This window comes from Phascolarctos cinereus, unplaced genomic scaffold (assembly GCF_003287225.1).
Source record: "Phascolarctos cinereus isolate Bilbo 61053 unplaced genomic scaffold, phaCin_HiC Scaffold_1;HRSCAF=81, whole genome shotgun sequence".
Classification (NCBI taxonomy): domain Eukaryota; kingdom Metazoa; phylum Chordata; class Mammalia; order Diprotodontia; family Phascolarctidae; genus Phascolarctos; species Phascolarctos cinereus.
The window spans coordinates 108707122-108726631 of record NW_027555514.1 but is presented as its reverse complement, the minus strand read 5'-3'; the positions used below and the strand labels follow the sequence as shown (position 1 = coordinate 108726631).

At 42.6% G+C, this 19510-nt stretch overlaps 1 protein-coding gene across 1 annotated transcript in view; it reads right to left on the bottom strand.

Moving 5' to 3' along the window:
• The window catches only part of LOC110219169 (solute carrier family 23 member 1-like), a 40576-nt gene that overhangs the window by 16753 nt on the left and 4313 nt on the right, over window positions 1–19510 (bottom strand). Inside the window, 2 exon segments of the mRNA XM_021002303.1 lie at window positions 12637–12794; window positions 14798–14953. Coding sequence (XP_020857962.1) covers window positions 12637–12794; window positions 14798–14953 — 314 coding nt within the window.

Sequence of the window (19510 nt, the reverse complement as noted above, 5' to 3'; positions counted from 1 at the left end):
GCTTCAGGCAAAACATTAATTATAATATAGTAATGTAATTGAATATTATTGCACCATAAGAAATGATGAAATGGACAAGACTTGTCAGAACTGATTCAGAGTAAAATGGGCAGAACCAAGAAAAAAGTTACACAACAACAGTAACATTATAAGGAAAAACAACTTTGACAGATGTGAGAACTCTGATCAATGCAATAAACAATTACTATTCTAGGATCATTGATGAAGAAGGCTACCTACCTTTTCTCTTGATAGAGAAGTAATAGACTCAAGATGAAAAATAAGGCGTACTTTTTAAGATACAGCCAATGTGGGAATTTGTTTTCCCTTGACTGAATACCAATTAAAAGTCAAGTGAACCACAAGTATTTATTAAGAACCTGCTATGTGCCGGGCATTATGTTAGGCTCTGGTGATACAAAGAAAAGGCAAAAAACAGTCCCTGCTTTCAAAGAGCTCACAGTCTAATGGGGGAGACAACTTGCAAAAAAACTATGTACAAAAAGATAGATACAGGATAAATTGGAGATGATGTCGGATGGAAACCACTAAGATTAAATAAGCCTAGGAAGGGGCAGCTAGGTGGGGCAGTGGATAGAGCTCTGGCCTTGGAGTCAGGAGGACCTGAGTTCAAATCCGACCTCAGACACTTGACACTTACAAGACATGTGACCTTGGGCAAGTCACTTAACCCTGACTGTCTCACCAAAAAGCAAATATATAAATAAATAAGCCTAGGAAAAGCTTAGGGCTTTATAGTTCTTTCCCAGTGGGGACAAAACGAGGTGGTAGAAGAGTGAAAGTGCATAAGGATAAAATAGCAATAAGAAAGAAAAAAAGATGGTCATTAAAGCATCTCTTTTTTTTTAATGCAGAGAAGAGAACAGAAGAAAGATCAGAAAGAAGCAAAGACAAACAGGACATCTTTGAAAGCTTCAGATTGAACTTACCTATACTTAAAAGCAAGTTGTACATTATTGAGAGCTGCACTTTCATGTATAATCTTCTTTTTCTGCTCTAATATGTATATGAAAACACCCATTTTAAGTTCAGAACACACACATATACATATGTGCACATATATGTATATATATGCAAATATGTGCACATGTGTACATACATATACATATATGCATGTGTTTTAATGGGCACAGAAAATATCCAACTTACTACCAAGGCCTGACAATGCTTTAGACTTCAGGCTTTTATTAATGGACTACTATATAAACTAACAAAGATCCCAAAAACCAGCTATAAGAATGAGAGAGAAAGAGGAGAAGAAGAAGGAAGAAGAGGAGGGGAGGGGGGGGAGAAGAAGGAAGAAGAGGAGAGAGGAAAGGTAGAGAGAGACAGAGAGGATGTCAGGGACCAGGCCATGTGGGCAGTTTAGCCATGGTCAAGTGACCTCTCTGGGCCTTAGTTTCATCTCTTGTATAATTCAAGGTTGAATTAGATGGTCTCTAAAGTTCCTTCCCATTCTACATCTTAAGATCATCAAGTTTAAGCCAAGTAATATGATAGGGCTTCTGAGTGAGTAGGATAAGATTAATTAACACTCTGGAGTTCAATAAGGCCATCTTGGTATGAGAGACCCAAGGCCGAGAAAGCCCAGTTACTTTACCTAAGGACAAAGGGAGCTTTGTTTTGCATTTATTTCCTGTATCCCCTGCACAAAGTAGATATTTGAGTTGCTTTGTCACTTTAAAATCCGTTCCCCTTCTTCCCTGTGGGACCAAAAGCTGAGTTCCTAGTTCTTTGCTCCAGCTTGTAAACTAGAACAGTGGTAACTAACCTCTTATTGGGCACTAGGCTTCATACTCAAAGTGGGATGGGGGTGAAATTGTACCCAGTTTGCACAGATTCATTCACATTCTGACATTCTGGGTTTGGGGCTGAAACCTGAGTTGTTTAGATACAGTACCCATCAGGGCTCTCTCATCACTGTCTTCAGGTCCTGGAATCATCTGTCATTTGCTTATCTCATTGATCAGATTTACCAGCTGACTCATTGCCCCCTGCTACTACTTTAATCCTCAACTCTCCCTCAAATACCCCAAACCCAAACCTACAGGGATTCGTACCCAGTGTTGCACCCATATACATCTACAAACTTCTAACACCAATAATCTCTCAGCACCCACACGATCTCATCATTATCTAATCAATCTCACTTATGCCACCAAGCACTCCAATGACAATATTAATTCTGCTTCCATCATCCACGTATCCAACATCCTCCACCTGGGCTTTCAGGGGCCAGCTGGTCACAGGTGCTCCAGCAGCATCAAGAAAGCATCCTCAGTACTCCTTTAAGTAGAGCAAGATAACTAATCACTTCCAATAGCCAGGTGCCCTCTTAGACTTAGATGTACAGTGCCACTCCTTCAGTCTGTCATAGTGCTCATTTTTGTGTGATTTGCAATCACCCCTCTGATATTTAGTGGGATCGGTGCACATGTAGCATGGTTTCAGTTCAACTGTGGACTTGCCATTAACGTGGCCATCACTATGCCTCGAGAGTGAGAGATGACTGTTGCTGGTGATGATGATGGGACTGGAAACTGGAAAGACCCATGAAGAGACCACAGAGACTATCAAAAATGAAATCCTACATAGAATGTTTTGAAAAATCTCACGTTATGGGGCAGCTAGGTGGTACAGTGGATAAAACACTAGTGCTGGATTCAGGAGGACCTGAGTTCAAATCCAACCTCTGACACATAACACTAGCTGTGTGACCCTGGGCAAGTCACTTAGCCCCATTGCCTAGTGCCCCCCCCCGATAAAAAATCTCACGATAAGGAGGTTCAAGAGACTGACAATGCTCTCAGATCAGAGGCAAACAGACCAGCCTTGTTTGGGCTGACTTTCTTAGCCAGACCCGGCATGGCACCCCAAAGTGTCCTCATAGTAACTCCTACCCACCTTACCTAAACTCCATCAAAATCTGGTCTCAGGAAAGGTTTTTATATTTAGTCATTTATACCTCATTGAGAATACATCTCAGTCAATCAGCATTTCCTCTCTCATGTTTGTATTTTAATTCGATCTCATTGCGAAATGAAAGGTCCTTCCCCCTCCCAACTCCACCCCCACTCTAGAAATTTCAAAGGTCAGTGAGCAGATGCAGGAAGTATTGGGGGAAAGGGGGTATAGGGACATTTTTGCATAACAGGAAGTTTGGTTTCTATTCCATCCCCAGGAATTTCTCTAATCACAAATCAGTAGCTGAGTACTTCTACTTTTCCCTTTAGTTATGTAATATGCCTTAATGAAATGTGATTGCCCAATAAAATCGGTAAAATTCTTCTCATAACTCCAGTTTCTTCCCTACTTAATCTCGACATGACCATTAAGTACTGTTCATGTCCCAAATTGTAAAATAATCTCTACCTGGCAGGCTCCTCCTAGTCAGGCTAGGCTCTTTATTTCTAGTTTTTCAGTTTGGTTTTATTCTCTTTTAGATATCAAGGAGAGTCATCTATTAACCATGATTCTTGGAAAGATTCTTGATTTCATCCGTGTGGGTACTCCCTCCAACAATGCAATGTACAACTTTTCTACACTTTCTCAGCCTACCACAGTTCTTGCTCATGTTTACCCAGAAATCCTTCAAAGGACACCGGGGAGGGGAAGGGAAAGGAAGGGAGGGGAGGGGAGGGGAGGGGAGGAAAGGAACAAGTATTTAAACATCTACTATGTGCCAGGCCTTGTGCTAAACTCTCTACAAATATTATTTCATATGATCCTCACAATAACCCTGTGAGACAGGGCTATTATGATCCCTACTTTACAGTTGAGGAAATTGAGAAAGACAGACTCTGGTTAAGGGACTTGACCAGGGTTACACAACTAGGAAGTCCCTGAGACTTTCCTGACTCCAGTCCCAGTACACAATTCACTGCTCCAGTGACTTGCAAGTCATTTCCTCTCTCTGGTCCTCAACTGTAAAATGAGGAAGTTAGCTGAAGTAAGTGCTAAGGTCCCTCTGGAAGAAGATGCCATGACTTGCAATCTGTGAGTAGTCGGAGCTGCCCAATGGGGACCCAACTCCTTTTCTCTCCTCTTCTCTCTGCTCTTCTCTCTTCTCCTCAGGTTGTTATGCCTTTACCTGAGGGTACTCTGCCCAGAGGGAGGTAAATTTTTATGGCTGAAGCCTACCTTGATATCTTTGGGTTTAATGGCTGGATTTCTTTCTTAAAGATCATGCTTCAAACCCATTTCACTTATTGATTGGCCAACAATAGGCCCCTACCCAAGCACCACTTAATGGGGTTTTTTTGGGCCCAGATCACTCAGAGTGAATATAAACAGTAATTGTTTCTCTTTTGGTCAGAAACAATCCTGAGGGTCTCCCCCTCCCAGTTTGATTTTTTAAAAATTATTATTAAAGGAGCCATCCAGGGTTTGGATTCAGTCAAAGGGCCACACTTGAGGACCTAAAGGGTCATATGTGGCCTCAAGTCTGCAGGTTCCCCACTCCTGGGCCATTCCTTGGCTCACTTCTTAAACAGCCCTAATCACTGAATAGGCGTTGCTTCAGTCAAAGTGAGCTTAAAAAGGTCAAGGTCTCCCACCATCAGACCATGTCTGATTGTTCTGATCTATATCTGGCCACTAGACCCAAATGTCTCTGGAAGACAAAGTGAGGCTGCTGACTTTGAACAGCCCTGTCTCACCGTAAGCCAATTTGCAAGTCATGGTATCATCTTCCTGATGTCATGGCTGTCTTCAAGAACAAAGGAGAAATTACATAACACAAGGTCCCTCTAATAGTCTATCAACCTCATTCTTGCCACAGGATCAGGCCTCTTCCATTTCTGATCATAAATTAGTTTCCTTCCAACTCTGAGATTCTGTTATTCTGTGATATCTTTTCTAAATAACGTCTCTTACACCATTTCATATAAGCAAGTCCTTGTCCTTGTCCTTGTTGGTAACATGCTACAGGTTACTAAAGCTCATCATGTCTTTCCATTGCCTTTGGGTTACTGTCATATGAATTCTTATGGCTTTTTGGTATTCCAGGATGTGCAGCCTTAAATAACATCCCAGAAAAGTATTGGTGTTAAACAGATAAACACTTGAGAGAAATACTCAGACAATGCCGCCAGAGAACATAAAACAAACCCACATTCCTAGGCTTCCTTTTTTCCAACTCAGTTCAACGAATATTTATTAAGTACCTACTATGTGCAAAAACCCAGTCCCTGTGCTCAAGGAATTTGCAATGTTGTTCGATTAATGTTGATGTTACTTCTATAACACTGAGTCCTCTTTTAGCATTCATTTTCATGTGGACTTTTCCATGGACCTTTCCAAGTATTGTAAGGTCCTTAAGAGCAGAAATCCTGTCTTCTATCTATTTTCCATTCCCTGTATCATCTAGTGTATTCTACCAAAGGTGTGCAGTAAACGTTGATGACTTAACATTCTTATTGGAATAAAGTCTTTATTGTTTTCTCTGTGAGCATCATGGCACTCAAGGGGATTTGACTGGGGAAATTAATGTCACACCCAACTATCCATCACTGGGTGGCGGGAGGTAGAAGGGAGAGGGTCTGAGTCTATTTGGGGTCAACTGCCTGAGGTCTAGGCAGAAAGCAGCCTTGCCACTCAAATTTGGAGGGGCACTCAGCTGAGAGTCAGGAGACCTGGATATAACCTAACTATGTGACCCTGAATAAGTCATCTACCCTCCCTAGGCCTCATTTTTCTCGTCTATAAAATGTGAAAAGAGGGAGTGTTGGATGAGATGACTATTAAGGTTTCTGTCAGCTCAAACATCCCTTGGATTCTATGATTCCTGAACATAGGCAACTCATGATATGGTATCATCTGCCAGTCTGGGGACCAGAGTATTAGAGCGAGATATTGGAGAAAGGTCAAAGAAATTAACAACTCCCAGGGGCCTTAGAGGCCAAAACAAAGGAAGCTCTCCATTTAGGGTTGGCAGAAGCCCAGGCTTCTTCCTCAGGCAATGATCAAAGAGGGAAGAGAGGTTAGGGACCACCAAAGCTGGCCAAAGTCTTAAGCCTTGGTCTCATTCGCCCATTGTAGATAGCATAATATAGTGGAGAGCATAAGGAAGGAAAGAAAAGAAAGGAACAAGCATTTATATAGTGCCTACCATTTGCCAGGCCCTTGACAAATGTCTCATTTAATCCTCACAACCCAGTGATAAAGGTATTATTATTATTATTATCATCCCGATTTTACAGTGGAGCACAATGAGGCAGACAGAGGTTTAAGTGACTTGCCTAGGATTGTTTTTCAGTTATTTCTGCCATGCCTGATTCTTCATGACCCCATTTGGGGTTTTCTTAGCAAAGATACTAGAGTGGTTTGCCATTTCTTTCTCCAGCTCATTTTACAGATGAAGAAACTGAGGCAAACAGGCTTAAGTGACTTGCCCAGGGTCACACAGCTAGTGTCTGAAGCCAGATTTGAACTCAGGTCACCCTACTCTAGGTCCATTCCTCTATCCACTATACTACTAGCTGCCTCTAGGCAGTGTAAGACTTGAGTCAGAAAACATGGGTTTGAATTCCAGTTTTAATAGTTATTAGCTATATAACCAATGGGCAAGACAGAAGACCTGAGTGTCATTTTTCTTCATCTATAAAATGGGCTTATAACACTTACTCTACCTAATTCATGGGGTTGTGGTCAGAAGAATGCTTTACAACCTCCAAGTGTCATTCAAATGTGAGCCACTGTTAATAATAAAGAGCTCCGGGAGCAGCTAGGTGGTGCAGTGGATAGAACACCGGCCCTGAAGTCAGGAGGACCTGAGTTCAAATCTGGCCTCAGACCAAATACCTGGCCACTTACTAGCTGTGTAACCCTGGGCAAGTCACTTAACCCCAACTGCCTTAAAAAATAATAATAAAGAGCTCTGAATAAGTAGATAACTTTGCCGGGTTGGCTATCTACCTTGCAGAGGAACCAATTTAGAAGTATTTTCAATGTATTTCTTTTGTTCAGACACCTAAGACAAGCCAGAAATAGCATTCCAGTGGTCCTTCCAGGAAACAATTAGCTAAGCATTTACAGCTGTGTGCATTTTTTAGGACTGACTACATTCCAACCTCTCCTCAGCACAGGTCAGGGATAGAGATGGCAACAGGGGCTATCATTAGTTGGCATGTCATTAAGACCTACCACCATCCCTACCCACATGTCCAAACACCAATCAGATGCAACCACTTACGTCAATCTGCCAGCAAGTTCTCAACCAGCCACACCTGAGGAATGGTTCCTGAATGAACAGATTCTCAGCAAATAATGATCAAAGTCTCCTGGGTGTTGGTGATTCTAATACTTTCTCTCAACTTCCTTTCTCTGCCCCATTTGTAATTCCTGGCATCTGATCACCTCCCTACTCAGTCTTTTGATTTTCCCCCTCAATAGAATGTAAAACTGCATGTATCCCTGGGCCTGACACACATTAGGTTAATAAACGTTTGTTTACTGCAACACCTCTCCCCTCAACAAACACACGCCTCGGGTGCTTAATACTTGCATTCCCTCTTCTAGGCTTAGGTCTCCTTTGGGGAACCTGCTGCTCGGCATGACATCCTATGGATGATTCTGCATCCTTCATGGTCTGTGTCCTGATAGTGCCTGTGGCTCCTGGATGTCTGGGGGAGTGAGAAGTGCCCTGGCGACCAACTGTATTTCCCTCCTTCCCCTCATTTCGCATGAAAGCTGCCAAGGATCTCTAGGCTTTGCCTTTCTTTCGTCAGGATCAGGGTTGGTGGGCCTTGGCTCCAGAATGATAGAAGACCTTTTCTTTTTAAGGCATGTGGTTGAAGGGAAGTTGCTTGCTTTGGTTCATGAGACAGGCCCAGTCTGAAGCTGAGTGATGACTAGGAACTATGGGGAACCTTTTGCATCCTATTTTTCTACGACCCTTTTTTATCTGTCCCCTCCCCCATCTCTCCAGGTACTTATCAATAAATATGCCCGTTCACCTCTAGCCCAGTCTTATGAAAAGTCTTGTGTTGTAATAACAACAAATATATAAAGGGATAAATAGAAAATACTTGTTGAATGAATTTAAATTTAAGCACAAATATTGCTTTGTACTTTGGTGTCTATGTCTTCCTGATTCCTGATGACCCAGATGCTATCAGTCCTGATACTTTGTCCACAATGCTCCAGCCCACCTATAGTCCCAACACTGACTCACATAAACAATTTAAACTGAGACCAATTAGTCAGTTCAATGATAAAATAAACATTTTCTCAACCGACAAGGCCCATTTCCTCCGGCTCTCTATCTTCTATCTTTCCAGATCTGTTTTTTTTTCCTGTCTCTTGAAGATCTAATCTTAAAATATCTTCAACCTAAGTCCCTTACAGCATCTGTCTGCTCTTACATTCACATCTTCCTATCAAAAGCTACTATTTCCATTATGATCTGTATATTCCATCAAGTCAACTAAAGAGAATATCTGTACTTAAATTTGTGAGGGAAATCCAATGAGATTCAACGTTAGCACATTCGAGGAGGCAGAACAATTGAGCTGTCGGGGCAGGAAGGCAGCAACTGACAGCCAGCCAACAGGACAAAAGCCTTGTTTCTACAGTAGCTGCATTTTAGAGCAAAGAGTTGGCTCCAAGTTTGTGTTCATAAACTGACTGTCACACTGTGTTGGCAGGACTGTCAAAAGGAGGAATAAAAAGAGAATAAGGTGAGACCTCTTCATGTCAGAGTAGTACAACCATGGGGGAATCTGGTGACTTTCCCTCTATTTTCATGTCCGTGTTCTATGTTATATCAATTCCTAGAATGACTTTATACATCAAGCTATGCTGTGAGCTGCCTAAGTCTTACTTAGACAAGGAATTTCAAAGTACTGGGCAGTACTCAAGAGATGTCACAAAGTAAGTAACACATTCTTGACAAAATGTTTTGAGTACATCCCTATTCTCTTCAAAGGGTCTGTGCTGAGGACCTTCACAGTCAGTAGCTGTGGGACCCTGGCACACTGGGATTATTCTGCCCTACTGTTGAGTTCTCCTCTAAACCATCAGACAGGACTTTGGTTTAGACCAGACGTGTCAAGCCCATAGTTAACAGGCCCTCTAGTCCTCCTTCCCAAAATTAAAATGTAATTGGGAAACATTTAACAAAAATAAATAAAAATAGAACATATGTAATGTTTATTTGTGGTTTTCTACGTCAATGTGCAGCCTGAAGGGATCTGTTTCTATTTGAGTTTCACATGTCTAGTCTAGACAGTTTCAGAGTTCTGATATTCTATGATTTTATTCTCCAGAAGGCCAGTGTTAAAATACATATATTGATATCTGGGCAGAGGGTGAGTGCTGAATGAGGACTATTTTCTTCCATTAATACAGTCACACAGATTAGCTAGTTTTCACTGAAGACAGCTGTGTACGAGATTCTAGAAGGATGGAACAAAGGGCTGGCAGATTTTGAAAAGATAAGGAAGCAATGATTCAGAGTAAAAAGACAGTGTGTATGCTGAAAGACTTGGCAGAAAAGAGGCACACAAATATCAGTGGTATCGATGCATTCCTTTTCTCAGATCACATCTAGAACATGAGGGTGAGTTCTGAGTGCTTTCTTTAACCTTTGACAAGCTGGAATTCATGCAAAAGGAAGCAACCAAGATGATGAGGACCATTCAAAAAGAGCCCTTTGAAGAGACTAGGAAGGTTTAGTCTGAGGACAAGAATTTGGAGAAACATGAAAGCTGTCTCCAAGCTCTAGAAGGACTGTCCTGTTGAAGAAGAGACTAGACTTATTCTCCTGGGCTTGTAAGGAACAAAACTGGGAGCAACAGGCAAAAACTGTAGGTGCAATGTGAAAGACAACATCCTCACAATTAGAGCTATCCAAAAATGGAAAGGCAATGAGGTGTAGAGGGAATCAGGACTAGGCTGAAGATGCTGAGATGACCTCTGATATCCCTTCCGATCCTGAAATCTGGGCTTCTGTGAGAAGATTCCCCTGCTCAGAAGTCTTCAGTGGCTCCTAATTGCTTCTAGGAGAAAGTCCAAATTCTTTGGCCTACCATTTAAGACCTTCCACAATTTGGCTCCAACCTGCTTTTATAGGCTTATTGAATGTCATGCCCCTTCTTACACTCCACATTCCAACTAAACAGCTACGACCAGCATTTCCCTCTCCCATTTCTATATCTTCATGGAAGCAGTCTCCCATGCTTAGAATCCACTCTCTCTTCACCTCCACTTCTCTGAATCCTTATCTTGCTTCAAGACTCAACTCAGGTGCTAACTCTTTTGGAAAGTTCCCTTAAACCTTCCTACTTTTAAATCAACCAGCATTTATTAGGTGCCTAGTATGTACCAGACACTGAGCTAAGCACTTTGTTGACATTCTCTCCCTTCTTAAAATAACTTGTATTTTTTAACCTATGTATTTAAGGCCTTCAAATTGGAAGGTGCCTTAGATGTCATCTGCTCCAACTCCCTCATTTAACAAACAAGGAAACTGAGGCAAATTGAGGGGAAGTGACTTACCCTATGTTATACAGGTAGTGAGTAGTAAAGCCAGGATTTGAACCCAGCTCCAATGCTTTTCACCCTTCCCTGGCCCGCCTCCCAGTAAAATATAAGTTCTTTAAAGAAAGGAACTAGTCCATCTCTTCACTGGATCTTTAGTATGGAGCACAGTGCTAGGTACATATTTGGCCCTTAATAAATGTTTGTTGATTTAAGAGAGTGGCCCCTTTTCATTTGAGTGGATGGCTTTTTTACCTAGTAAATAATATAAAACTTTGAGCTGGCTCATCTGCAACTTACCAAGGATATGAGCTTTTGAGCAGCTCATCTTTACAGAGGAAGACCAAGAAAGCAGCTGAGTAGCTAGTAGTCAATGAAATTGACCCCAGGGTATAGATTGCCTCTGAACCTTCCCTCCTCCCCTCCCAACTCCATCCCACTCACCTGCATTTACCAAAAAGAGAACCAATAATTTAAAAAACTGGGGAACCCTGAATTCCAAAGCTGCTTGGTGATTAGGCAAATGACCATTGCCTAGTTATGGCCTGCAGAGACGAAGATTTAGGAAATGTATGGAGTAGTCACCATATGTTAGAGTGAATTCTCTTACTGAGGGACCACCTAGGATTGTCCTAGGAAGAATGACTAAAAGGAAAAGTTAAACCAGAGCATTAGCTTGTCAGGATAACCTTGTTCTCTCTTCCTACTGCCTTGGAGGCAGTAGACCCTAAAGAGGGCAGAACTGCCAGTCTTAGGGTGAGGGTCTCTACACTTTCTAAAAGCACATAGCAGTATCCCGGCTGAGGATTACAACTGAGTCTGAAGCTGGAGATGGTGAAGACTAAAGCTTCCCATTGAGGAGAAAGCCCAGACTGGCAGTGGAGCATTCTGCCTGGTGCAGATGTTATACCCAGTGGAGAGAAGGGCAAGGACATCAAAGTAGAAATTATGCCTGCTCCTACTGTATCAAGGGTTGAGTTGCCTTAGCCACATCTATTCCTAATATGTGTGCCTCATTACCCATATACTCTACACACATACCTGCTTTTCCCACTGATACTACCTATATCTGTAGTAGGGAACACTCTAGGTTTGGGGGACAGCGGTGTGGATGGGGAGGACGTCTTATATCTGTCATTCACTGACTATTAAAGGTAAGCACAGTAGTAGGGGCTTGTGGGGGATAGTTTTAATAATAAGGGATCCCATACACTAGGACCTGGTAGTAATAGCCAGGGAATAGCAGTCACCTTCCAGGGATGCAACTTATCCTGGAGGTTTAGCTGGGGGAGTATCCCAGAAGGAAGCAGTCAGAGAAGAGACTGAAAACTGAAGGCAGCATGACTGCTAAGGAGAGAGAGAAGACAGAGGATATAGCCTTCTTCCCCTTTTGCCTTCTCCCTCTGAGTTGTCAATGTAGTATGTTTAGGGGCTGGGGAGGAAGTGTCCAAGGGTATTAGTTTTGGTCTGGAGTTGTGATTTGGTCACTTTAGCACCTCCAAACATTGTATTCCAGGATGGGCACAAGCAATGATGCTAGTTACATGAGATGGGACTAGGTCTAGGGATTGTTTCATTCTGTGTATTTCCATCACCAGTAAATAGTAGATATTTAATAAATGATGGTTTATCCATTGATTAGTACTGCTTACCTGAGTTCTATCAGCTGAGTTTGCTCCCAGGTCCTATCCTCAAAGTAGAGTATGGGGGGGAGGGGAGGAGTAGGCAACTCTCTCTGGGTATGGGGAGATGTGTAAGAGGAAGACCAACTGAAGCAGCATTTTGCCTTTTTCTGGTCCTAGGAATGGGTTGTGGTGAAGCTCTGGGAAGCCTGGGGTCCCTGAAGCCCTGGGAAGGGAGATGTCTCAACAGCAGGAACATAGAGGATATGGAAATCAATCAACACCATTTATTAAGCACCTCTATGTGCTAGGTACTAAAGATGCAAATGTGAAAAGTGAGACAGTACCTGCCTTCAAGGAGCTAATATTCCACCTCACAGTCTTGCAGAGAGCTTTGCTAGGAAGAATTCATTTTACTGTTCTCCGGAGGGCCCAAGCCAAGTGTACATGTCCTGTGCCTGCCCCTGGAGATGAAGGCAGGCCTGTGGGTTCTTGTAGGGAAGTGTTAGCCTACCTGACCCCTAAGAGGACCTGAAGAAGCGTGCAGATGCCAGAGACAAAGAACATGGTGCTGATGAGGTAGCTCTGGGTCAGGGGGTCATGCTGCAGGCACAGGCCCTTGGACAGGATGAGAGGCACAGCTACAAGCCCACCGAGGGCTGTGAGATAATGCTGCAGGAAGAGAGAAGAGAATGGCATTAACCACCTAGCACTGCTCTCTTTCCCAGGACATAGCAGGTGCTGTGGAAACCAAGGTTTAGGGGCAGCTAGGGGGTGCAGTGGATAGAGTACTGGCCCTGGATTCAGAAGGACCTGAGTTCAAATCCAACCTCAGACACATAACACTTACTAGCTGTGTGACCCTAGGCAAGTCACTTAACCCCATTGCCTAGCTAAAAAACAAAAACCAAAACCAACAAAAAAACAAAGTTTAGTTGGTGGGTAGGATAGGACGAGAGGCAGCTAGGCAGCTCAGTGGATAGAGCGCTGGGCCTGGAGTCAGGAAGACCTGAGTTCAAATCCAGCCTCAGATACTTACTAGCTGTGCGACCCTGGACAAGTCACCTAATCTCTATTTGCCTTAATCTGCTAGAGAAGGAAAGGGCAAACCACTCCAGCATCTTTGCCAAGAAAACTCCACATACAGTGTGATCCACAGGGTCATGCAGAGTTAGACCCCACCGATCAATAACAAGGATCGATCAAGTCGGGGATGGCTGGAACCTGGAGACTAACAGATCAACCTGGTTCTTCCCATCTCCACATTTCCCAATGCTGACCACTGTCTACCTGGAACCTTTCCAGTTGTTTGCTGTGATCTGCCCTCATTTCCCAGCATTAAGAAATGACTACAATGGATTACAATGGGGTGTGGGGGGGAAACTGACTGCTGGGAATGCAGACTGAGGGACTTTTACCTCCTGGAGATTTCCTCACCTGGGAGCTCTAGCTAGGTAGAGAGATGAATAGAGAGAGCCGGGCCTGCAGTCAGGAAGCCCTGAGTTCAAACCCAGTCTCAGATACTTACTAGCTACGTGACCCTAGGCAAGTCACTTTGACTCAGTTTGCCTCAATTTCCTCAACTGTAAAATGGGGATAATAACAGAACCTGCCTTCCAGGATTATTACGAAGATGAAGATAAAAATGAGTTAATTTTAGCACAGCATCTGGCACTGTAGGGGCTTAATGAATACTTGTCTCCTCCCTTACTTCTTTCATATACAAAAAAAAAAAGGAGATTCTAAAGACCCCATCAGAGGAACATCCACTTGATACTGTTTTCCTAGTGGTGGCAGTGAGTCGGATTGAGGAACCTCATTTGATTTAAGACCTTCAGCTAGCATTGGCTGACTTGTTGGTCAGCCAGGGTTCAGGGAGCACTCTGTGGCCATCATTTGTTTTTCCTGAGCAAAGCTAATTGGTCCATGTGGACATTCAGTCCGCAATCCCAGCCTCACAAGCACCACATAGACATTGAACCACTCCAGAAAGCAGGCGATCCCTCCTTCCACTCTCTGTTGCCAAGCCATTTTGTGCTCCATTTAGTGCTCCATTTAGCCATCATCATCATCATCATCTTTAGCACTTTACGATTAGCAAAATGCTTTTCATGTTATTTTGTTCAAATCTCACAGATGAGGAAACTGGGGACGTGGCACCTGGCACGTAGTGGGGGTTTAATAAACGTTTATTGATTGATTACTGGGTTGATTGAGACTGAGAGGGTAAGCAACTTGCCAGGGCCAGACAGGTAGGAAGTGTCCGATATCAGGACAGGCAGGATATCAACTTGGGTCTTGCCGATTCCAGGCCTAACCCTCTAGCAACTATGCCAACCATAACCCCATTTCCACCTTCAGTCATGTTCCTGGAGCTCTCAAAAGTCACCCTAAGTTATCATGGTCAGGGAAGGGCAAACAAATGGCAATTAGATGTTGTTTCTGTGACAGCAAGACAGAATGATGGCTTTGCTTATTACTCAAGAACACTACGATATGTTAGACCAGTGCTGACCAAGCCTGAGTTTGTGGCTGTGTCTAGATCCTCAGACCAATTAAGTTTTTAGGATGGCCAAATAGGTCCAAAAAAACCATCATGTCAGTTGAAGATCAGGTTTTTTTCAATGTTGAATTCCAGGGTTAGTTTTGAGGTTTTTTCAGTCTTACGTTCTTACCTGAATCCCTAGAAAGATGCAGAGGTACCAGGGTGGAACATCTGTTATGCTGTAGGCAAGCTGTGAGATGTCTTTTATGCTGTGGCTGTGATGCTGGGCCTGTCCATTCTGCTTCTTGCCTTGGCCTTTCATGCTGGGACTTGGCAGGATATCATTCTGCAAGAAAAAAGTCACCAACTTTTACTGAGGACCCACCATGTCCAGAACCCCTGTTCTAGACCATAAGAGATACAAAAGAACCAGCAGGTGCAATGTCTTCCCCCAGGGATAGCCACATGTGGAGAATACCAGAAAAGATGAAGGAATATACACAAAGCAACATAGAATTAAACACAAACTAATGTTGAGAATGTAGAATAAGTGCAGGACTAACTTGTAGATGGATGCACAAATTTGCCAAAGATACTGTGAATTATGCTCCTAATGTTTGTTCCTTGGCCTTTGTCTCGTAAAGCACCCTTCATTTTACAGATGAGGAAACTGAGGCACAGAGAAGTTAAATGACTTGCTCAGAGTCACACGACTAGTAAGTGCCTGAGGTGAGATTTGAACTCATGAATCAGTTGGGGGGGGGGAGAAAACAAAGCATGACCTAACAAACTCTGAGCAACTAGAGGAAGCATGGAGAACTATTCAGGAAGGGTAAGTCTTGATGGGACACCCCAAGGGCCCTAGAGAGGATGAGAATATTAGGTCAAGGAGGTAGGTTTCAGAAGCTGAGATATCCAATGCTTCCAGGTATGGGACACGAAATCAATGATAGTAGTCACATTCTGCCCCTACCAACATGTTGTTCAGCCCTGTTGGAGGCAGACATGTAACCATGTCAACTGGGTCCACCATGAAATCAGGTTTTCTCATCTCTACTGGGCTCCCACTAATACAGAGAAATTCCACTATTTTTTCTTGATTGAGTTTCTATCAAGATCTTCTCTATGACAATCCCAAACCTTTTCTTCTCTCTTCAGGACCCCCCCCCCATCACTCCAAGACCACTGTCTTTCAGCAGAAGACCTACTATACAAAGAAAATCAAGACCACACATCTTGAGCTTCCTCTTTCCTCTTAATCCACACCTCCAAATATCATCACCTGTTCTCTACTCCATAACTCCAAACCAAAGATTCTTAACCTTTTCTGCATTGTGGACCCCTTAGGCAGTTTGGTGGAGCCTATGGACCATTTTTCAGAATGATGTTTTTAAATGCATTAAATAAAACTTAAAAGACTATAAAGGAAATCAATTACAGCATGTAAATGCTCTAAACATGCTAATTAAAAAACAAAACAAACCTAGAAATAAAAAGGAGTAACACATGTAAGCCAGGACTTTGCTGTTGTTGTTCAGACATTTTCAGTCAGATCCAACTCTTCGTGACTTATTTGGGGTTTTCTTGGCAGAGATACTGCAGTGGCTTGTCATTTCCTTCTCCAGGTCATTTTACAGATGGGGAACTGAAGCCAACAGGGTTAAGTGACTTGCCCACTTACAGTTAGTAAGTGCCTGGGGCCAGATTTGAATTCTGGAAGATGAGTCTTCCTGACTCTGGCTCAGCACTCGATTCATTTTGCTTCTTAGCTGCCAAGGCACAGAACCTCAACTCTGGACTCAGATGGCCCAATCTTGGAAGCTTCTCATCAATAACAAAATGATGGCTTAGGTAATAGGAACATCTGAATTTGCCTGATTTTTAGCTTTCCACTAAGAGCTTCTCTTGCCCTGTAAGCATCAAGCATCATAGGCATTAAATACACAACAGATTTATCATCGTCATGTAAAGAACAGGGAAAGGACTAGAATTTTAGTTTCTTTAGCAAAGCAATAGTTATCCCACTTATAGTGAGCTTCCCATTCCTCCCTTCCTCCTCCCCACCTCCCAGGTTTATTCATAATTCTAGCAAACTCACAGCACCAACTAGTCCAATCGCAGGCTCATTTTTCCTTCTCATGGCTTCTGGGGCTGGATGCCTATCGGCTGCCCTCCTCCTTCTCCCTGGGGCCTGTGCTCTTCCTTATGCACATATTCCCTAAGTCTATAATGCCATTTCTCAGCTTTCAGTCTTGTGGCTCCTCTGGCCTCTTTACAATACCTCCAGATCATCCCGGCAACTATAGGTCCTGGCTTAACTTCGGAACTAAGCTCAGCTGGCAGCCCAGCTCTACTCCTAACCACTGGCTTAAGTTGCTTACTGTCATTATATTCCAGCGAGGCCTCTTTCATCCTCTACCCACTCTGACCTTCTCAAGGAGGTAGGTGGTACAGCGGATACAGCACTGAGCCTGATGTCAAGAAGACCTGGACAAGTCAATTAACCTCAGTCTTCCCTAGTTTCTTCAACTGTAAGATAAATAACAGTAACATCTACTTCCCAGGGTTTCTGTGAGGATAAAATGAGATAATATCTGTAGAACGTTTTGCAAACCTTAAAGTACTATATGAATGCTAGTTTTATGATTATTATTATTATGACAACAATGGTGGCTGCTGCCACTACTACTACATCATACTTTTCTCAATATTCTGTACATCTCTTACTAATCTCTTAATAATTCTGTACATCTCTAAATTAAGGAGTTCCCAGTCCATCTACATCATTCTCTCTTGACTACTTCGCCCTTTTCCTTTCCCTTGGGATTCTTTCTCTTTTTACATTTTCATAATTTCATTCTTGAAAACTTCCCATCCCTTAAGGCCTGACAAATGCCATGGGATTTTCAACCAGGAGAGCCTACTATCTTTTTCTCTGAACTGCTTTAAAACTTACTCTTCCCAAATCTAGGGTACATGTCTGACTATGTTCTGCTTTCCTCTTTCTCTCTTATATATCCTAATATGGAACAGGCCCTTTCCTCCCAAAGTTCCCAATCCCTGTGAGATTTGCTGATAGTGTAGGGGAAGGTCAGGCCCCAGCAAAGATTGAGTTAGATGGCCTCTGGGGTCCCTTCCAACTTGGAGCTCATGCAGTTCTGGGGTTTTTCCTACTTCTGTGTCTTTACTAATGATGTCCCCTCCGACTGAAGTGCCCTTCCTACTTCTCTGCACCACCCCATGTCTGTCTGTGTAAGTCCTACCCATTCCTCAAGGTCCATGTTGAACCTATTCATTACCTCTGTCTCTCACTCCTAAGCCCAACCACAAGTCATCTCTCCTTTCTCTTAGAGTCTGTAGAACTTTGTGGTTCTTCTCTTATGGCACTGATCACATCCTACCTTATATTACAGTTATTTACATACATGTCTTGTCTCCCTTCCTAAAATATGGATTCCTTGATAGTCTCGACTGTCTTATTAGCTTCCACTGTTTCAGTGATTTTGGGCATACAAAGGGCTTTTAGACACATGTTTTCATTTGTGCCTCACACCTGGTCTGTGTGAAGCCAGGTGTGCCACTATTAGTATCCCTATTCAGAATAGCAGAAAATGGCAGAACTTTAGAGCTAGAGATCGACAGCATGGAATCTTGAATGGACTATTAGATCTGGGCTTGAATTCCACCTCAGACACTTAATAGCTGTGCAATATTATGAGGAAAATGAGGTTTGTTTACCTTTAAAATGGGGGGGAGGACTGATAATAATATAATAATTAAAATAACAACAGTTAGCATTTATATGGCACTTTAAGATTTTCAAAGTGCTTTACAAATATCTCATTTGATTCTCATGATAGCCCTGGGAGATTGGTGCTAATATGCCCATTTTACAGATGAGGAGACTGATGCAGACAGATATTAAATGATTTGCTCAGGGTCACACCGCTAGTAAATATCACATGCCAGATAAGAACTCGAGTTTTTCTGAATAAGTCTCACATTCCATCCACTTCATCACCTAGTACCTACCTAATGGCATTGCTGTAAAGATGACTCAAACATCAAATATCTATTAGAAATGCTACTAGGCGCTGGGGTTATTACTGCAAAGAACGAAACAATTCCAACCTGCAAAGTATCGACTCTGAACAAGACAGACAACAAATATGTATGTAAGTGTAATCCTCACATATCTGGGCATGACTAGTTCAGCCAACATGGAAATGCCCTTCAGGGGCCTTTGGAGCATGTCTAGATTGACTGACATGGAAACCTTTTCATCTCCTACCATGGGGGTGGGGGGCAGCCTCCATTGACTGACTGCCTTCATTTTTAAAACTGTTAAAATTGAGTCATTTGCTGACAGAACAAGTTCTAGTATATGAGTGTGATGGAATACTATTGTGCTATAAGAAATGATGAGCAGGATGGTTTCAGAAAAATCTGGAAAGACTCATATGAACTGGTACGAAGTGAAGCAAACAGAGCTAGAACATTATACAGAACTGATGAATTCTAGGTGTAGATTGAAGCATAGCATTTCACTTTACATTTTATTTACAACACGACTGATATGAAAATGTTTTGCATGATTTCACATGTATAATTAATATATTGCTTGGGAGGAAGAGAGTGAGGGAGAGAATTTGGAAATCTCCCCCAAATTTTTTGAAATGAATGTTAAAAATTAATTAGTTAAAAAAAAAAGACTGGGCCATTGACTGTCTTTCCACTGTTTGCTTTTCTGCCAGTCTTTTATCTGCTTTGTCCAGAGGGTGAAGATTCTAGTTTACCACAATGAAAACTCCATGAACTGACCTGGTAAGAAGGAAAGAATTTTCCTTCACCAGCTCTCTCTCTTTAACACAGGCTCTGAGAAATGGACCTGGGGCATTCGTTT